The sequence below is a fragment of the Dermacentor variabilis genome, chromosome 7, assembly GCF_050947875.1.
Source record: "Dermacentor variabilis isolate Ectoservices chromosome 7, ASM5094787v1, whole genome shotgun sequence".
Lineage (NCBI taxonomy): Eukaryota > Metazoa > Arthropoda > Arachnida > Ixodida > Ixodidae > Dermacentor > Dermacentor variabilis.
In genome coordinates, this window is record NC_134574.1 from 171,566,641 (window position 1) to 171,572,640 (window position 6,000).

General features: G+C 43.1%; 1 protein-coding gene across 3 annotated transcripts in view; it reads left to right on the plus strand.

The window, feature by feature from the left end:
• mbt (serine/threonine-protein kinase PAK mbt) overlaps positions 1 to 5,546 on the plus strand; it is a 109,162-nt gene extending 103,616 nt beyond the window's left edge. For 2 of the 3 annotated variants that reach the window (XM_075700298.1, XM_075700300.1), the window contains one exon: positions 2,841 to 5,546. In XM_075700298.1, coding sequence (XP_075556413.1) covers positions 2,841 to 3,002 — 162 coding nt within the window. In that variant the 3' untranslated portion in view covers positions 3,003 to 5,546. Of the gene's footprint in view, positions 1 to 1,998; positions 2,712 to 2,840 lie in introns of those variants that run through there. The other variant, XM_075700299.1, reaches the window with a different exon arrangement.
• The last annotated feature ends 454 nt before the right edge of the window (positions 5,547 to 6,000 follow it).

A 6,000-nucleotide genomic window follows, 5' to 3' on the forward strand; every position in this document is an offset into this window, starting at 1 on the left:
ATAGTGCTGACCAAAAACAAAGAAAAGAAAAAAGTAGTGCCACCCCCTTGAGTATTTTGTCAGGCAAGGAAGAGCTGGCATGTCCTCCGAGACTGGAGGATGGCACAGGCTCTCTGTTGATAGCGTCTGCCTCCACTTTTGGAGGCTATAGAGCAGGCCACTGGAAGCCAAGTCTGACCAATCAAGTGGAAAATCCAATATGGCGGTCTTCAAGATCGGGTAGCGTGTCTAGGAACCAGCAATTTAGTCTGGAAAATCAAACTTTGGGGCCCCAATTCGTCCAAAAAATCGCTCGCAACAATGCATTAGCCCTAGGGGAACTGTGACGGGGCATTTGCGAAGTCCACATTGTCCATCAAGTCTGAATTTTTGGATTCGGAAAAATCCATCAGTGACTGTCGAAGAATTTCTACGGAAATGTTTAACAAGGCGTAGAAACACTGTTGATCAAATATATGAATTTCTATAAGCGCGGTTAGGAAGGAGTTCAGTAGTTTTTGCACAACATGTTTGACTTTTCATTCTTTTGCTTTTAATTAATTAATTACTACAATTCTGTTTTTCCTTTTTTTTTTTCGAAATATTGCTGGTTCTTGTACCCAGAATGTGGATGCATCATTACATAGTGATACACTGCCTTGCTTCGTTCCTGCAATTGCTGTGGCTGCAACGTATGAGCAGAGCTAGGATAAACATGTGCACCACCTTATGCTTATTTTTGATAAGGAACTTCATCATACCATATTTATTCGAATCTAGGCCGATAGTTTTTTCAAATAATCATATTCCAAACTCTAGGGTTGGCTTAGATTCGAGGATTTTAAGAAACGCGCCAGTTTTTCATTGAAACTGCTAAATATGGTGCATAGCTAGCGCCATCTAGAAAAGTCAGTATCGCAGCCGCTACTAGCCATGCCAGTAGCCAACCGTACAGATGCGAGGTCGCCATTTTGACCTGTGTCGTGTCGGCCATATCGGTGTGCGGCGTGGTGTTATCGTGATGGCACCAAGCAGGAGATGCCACTACAGTGCCGCTTTCAAGCGAAAAGTTGGGATAGCCACAGAGGCATCGTCGAACCTTGAAGCCGGGCGGGACTTCGGCGTTGACAGGAAAAACGTCCATCGTTGGAGGGGACAAACGACAGCAGCTTCTTGCGTGTGCCGCACCGAGGATGGCATTTAGTGGACCAATGAAAGGCCGTCACCACGAAGTGGAGACAGTTTTGGCCGACTTTGTTCGGACGCAGAGAACAGCTGCCCTTCCAGTGACAACAGAAGTGCTCCAAGCGAAAGCTAGGGAACTTTCGAGGGAGCGAGGCCTAATGCCAAAGGATTTCAAAGCCAGTCGAGGCTGGCTTCAGAAATTATCTTATTTTGTTATAGCGCAAGCTTGACACGGACAACAGAAGGCACATCTGACACGCACAGCGCTACTTTCAACAACAGATTTATTTCTCGCTTTTGTCGCTATATATACACCCTCGACCCGTCAACAGCACGTGTAACATTTTTGGAAAAATAAACAAGAGATATAAACTGGGAACCACACGTGGGCAGTTTCTTGACTCACATATTCACAGACATGTACACAGTCAACGCGAACAAAGATAATTCAGCTCTTTTGAAAATAATGAAATGGAAAGTTTACTGATGCATGCGTCGCCGAATGTATGTGTCTGGCTTCTATTATCAAGCGCGTCATTTCACACCTGCTTCTACTCATGGTGACTGTTTCTTTAAATCTTGGTTTGCACTTGCATCTCTGGCAATGGATGGCAAGAAAGCCGTCAGCGGCCACGTTGTTAACTTTGTTACTGTGTTCTCGTAGCCTGTCATTTATGCATCTGCCTGTTTGACCGATGTAGGATTGTCTACACCCGAGAGGAATACGGTATACCACACCGGCGATGCAATCAACGAATTTGTTTTTATGTTTTTTTGTTGTTGTTTTTTTCGCATGCGCTACGTGGGATTCTTTCTGGCCTTGTGTTTTTACAGAGGCTGACCAATTTATTAGGTGCCGAAAACACAACGTTGATGCCGCTCCTTCCAGCGTTCTGCCTTATTTGATGGAAGAAGACCCGTGCATCTAGTGCTAGCAGTTTTTTAATCTCAAGTTTCCGAGACCTGGTGTGAAGCATTCACTGACGTGACAGCGAGTGTTCGTGGTCGTCGAGTGATATCTGTTAATGTTTGCCCAAGCGTGGATGACACCAATAAAACTTAACACCTTACTTTCTGTAGTTGTCTCTTTGCTATCGCCATCAATGCACCGTCTTTCTGGCAAAAACTGCATTTTCTTTTTCTCAGGATACATATCCGTATCTTTTTACACCTTTGGTTTTAATTTGTGGCCACTACCTGACGACAGCTGCAGACACCAAGCGCAGTTAGCCACGGCGTGTAAGGTTTAAGGCTGCACACGCCACATGCAAATATCGGACGCCGTGACGTACCAATGCGTTGCTCTCAGCAGATGCACCAGTGCTCATAATCATGCAATTTTGGCCCAACCTTGTGATAATTTGTTTATAAGTGCTTACTGACAGGATACTATCCACCAGGAATGTTCTGGGAACTTGCCAAATTATTTTTACTGCTGAAACTTTGAAACCTTGAATTGAAGAAATTTGCAATCTAATGAAGTTTTTCACTGCAAGTACAGTTTCGGTGTATTGAGGTTTGACTGTATAGTAAATTATTTGGAACGCTCCAACACTTGCCAGCATTTTTTCAAGGGTTTATAGGGTTTTAATGTTTGCATACTGAAAATAATTTACAAGTCAGAAAAGTTATTTCAGTACTCCCCATGGTTTCATTTTGACCTCCTTGCTCACTAGGTGTCCCCCAGGCTGCAGGGCTTCCTGGAGAAAATGCTGGTGCGGGACCCGGCACAGCGGGCCACGGCCTTTGAGCTGCTGCAGCATCCGTTCTTGAGGCAGGCGGGTCCTCCAAGCCTCCTTGTGCCACTAATGCGCAGCTTCAGGCACAGCCCCTGCTGATGATGCCAGTGCAAGGCGAGCCTGGGTTGAGCCCTGGTCGTCAGCACATACAGCGCAGGGGCCGTGTTTGCGTTAGCGCTTCTTCCATGTTCAACACAGTTTCACATGCATTCCCATAGTTCTATATGTTTTCCGTATCACCTGCATAGAACTGGTAGATTCTGTATTGATTCCACTTTATTTCTGTAAAGTGAGTGCATTGTGCAAATCGAGGAATTATTGCCATATAGCTCACATACAAATCATATGGATTCTTCATTGATTCTGCATTTTTTTAAATGGTAATGTGAATTCTGTGTCAATTCTGCAACATTTCCATAAAAAAAAAACAGGATGGAGAAAATGTGAGGAATGATTACATATTACTGATATGAAAGTTATGTGCATGCCGTATGCATTTCTCAAGTTTTTCAAGAAAAAGAGTATGATGCGGAAGACATAAGGAAATATTGAAATGCTTATGAAATCTGTCACTAAGCTCCCCTGCTCTACATTATCGCGTGCTGAATTAGCACAGGTGTCTGACATTTTTGGGGATTGAGAGTGTCTGTACTATCTTTCACCTTTCTCACTCTTGAAACAAATGCAGTCTTCCGGTAGAGAGGCAAGGTGCTTCCGTGGCAACAGTTTTGATGTTGCCAACATGTGGTGCTTCATCGGTATACATTGGAAATGTAAGGCGAAGTCAGGATGGTCATACAGGGAGCTGTAAAGATTAGGTAAATTTATGCATTTATTTGTGGGACAAGGCAGGGGATCCCTGTGGTTGTTCTGAAAGCAGTGCTTTTGCCCATGATTGCCCTGTTCTGTGGAGGAATGGCAAAGGCCCATTGTTAGTTAAGTTGTAAAGAGTGCAGCAGCAGGGCACCTTACATTAGGTCACCTGATCTCAAGGTCAAGATGGTGGTGGATGGTGGTGTGTGGGGGATGAGAGTGGCAATGTGGACTTGTTAGTTCATCCTCACAGGTATTTGTTGTATGCGTGCAAGGATACAGACGCAGAAATTACTGTGGGCATCTGAAGTCTTTGCGGTGGGGAATCTTGGAAAATGCTGAATATTTCCACAGCCTTGGTATTAGGATTTCCTTTTTTTTTCCTACTCTAACTCTAAGCGAACTAAACATATCATTCCATTACTACAAGTATTTTCAAACATGGTGCTTTGCAGTTTTACTGTCTGCAGGCACAAATTGTTCGGAAATTTAACTTTTTGTGGAAGCTACACCCTGAAAGCTTTCGATGCCTGCCAGTATTGGACAACACACTTTACTATGTGTTCTCTCAATGTTATGTGTCCATGTCTGTTGCTTGGGCTACGACAATTTTACGAGCATGGTGGGCTGTTGTGCATGTGAGCACAACAGCAAAGCTTCAAGCACATTTGGAACATGGAAAAGGGGGTTAAGGCCACGAAGGTGTGGCAGTGACTGGGTTGGACGATGTATGAGTGTTTGTGCTGAGCATGCTCAAAAACTTTTTTTAGAAAAAATTCCAAGGAGATCCCTTCAATGCCAGACACAATTCCATACATTTTGTGAAAAGTGTTAAGAGGGTTTTTTTAGCAATATGGGGATTGTATTGCACTAATTTGCACTTGATACAACGTTTCGCTTCTTCGACCCACTTGTAATTTTGGATTTGCATCGGTATGTAGCTTGCACTGCTTTCAAACAATTGCAGGGAACCGCTACTTGGCTGTAATTTGTTTTGCTGCAAGTGTATTGTTGATGAAGTTCTCTCACAATTCTACCCACAACTTTATCTTGTTTGGAAGTTTGCTCCATTCTGCAGTACACTATGTTTACATGGGGTTGAAATGGCAATGAAAGTTGCAAAGGTCTCAGTGGCTGAAAGAGTCGTCAGGGATGTCAGCACTGCCCGAGATTTTCCTGGTAGAGAAACCGCACAGCCGTGGTTCATTACGATCTTACTTTTGCAAATAGTTGTGGTAGTTTGTGAAGTACTAATCATCTCTCTAGAAATCTATCAGATTTCCTTAGCCAGTTATTATTACTGTTAAGTGCTATCAGGAACTATGACGTCAGTATTTTACGGTTGCCCTTTCATTTAGTAGCAAGCTGTGTAGACAGACCATTCTGGAAACAACTTCATCAGCAAAAATGCTTTGCTGAGCCTCTGTGTGCAGGGTCATTTACTGTCACTGCTCTTCTAACTAGCGTATTACAAGACGTTATTTGTGAGAGCACACATAGGTAAACGAATGACATGAAAGCTTTTGTGTAACGTGCACAATTGTTCTCATTTTCCACAATTGTGTAACATCCCTTGCGAAGTTTTGGAGATGCTGCCACCTGTTTGATTTCATGCTGTGGCTGATCAGTGTTGTTTCTAGACACTGAGTGGCAAGGTGGCTAAAGTGCTGGTGCTCATAATAATACCTGTTTCTAACAAGGTTCGGCCTTTTAGAAGTATAGTTTGGTTTTAATGTACAGATAAGTTTTTCTTAGCGACTTTCATTTTAATAGATTATGGGAAATTCGGCCTTTTATAATTATTGTCAATAAAAAATGTTGGTTGGTTACCTTGCTTGCTCATGGTAATGCTTCAAGGGCTGCTTCAAGGAAAGCTGTAAAGAGTTCAATTGAGAAACAGCTTTGCAATCTATGCAGGGGGTGTTTATTATTTTATCTTTGTGTGCTCTCATAGAACTTTCCTGTTTGGTTCTCGCATTGTACAAGGCTGTAGCTGCAGTTATTGATAGAGCACTTACAAGAACAGCAGTGTAGTGGTAGTTGATTGTAGTTTGGGTTTTCAGTAATATTGATAGTGGTAGCTGGAAGTAAGATGATAGCATTTGCATGCTGGTCACTTCACCTCCTTCCCCCTTTTTGAGCGGCCCTTTCTTTACTACTCTAGACTTGTTCAGGTTAACACCAATCACATATGACAAACTTGGTGCCAAAGAACGTACACTCGCCAAGAATAAAATAAAAGTGAGGAACAGACGTTTCGGGCCCCGTACGAGTCCTTTGATCA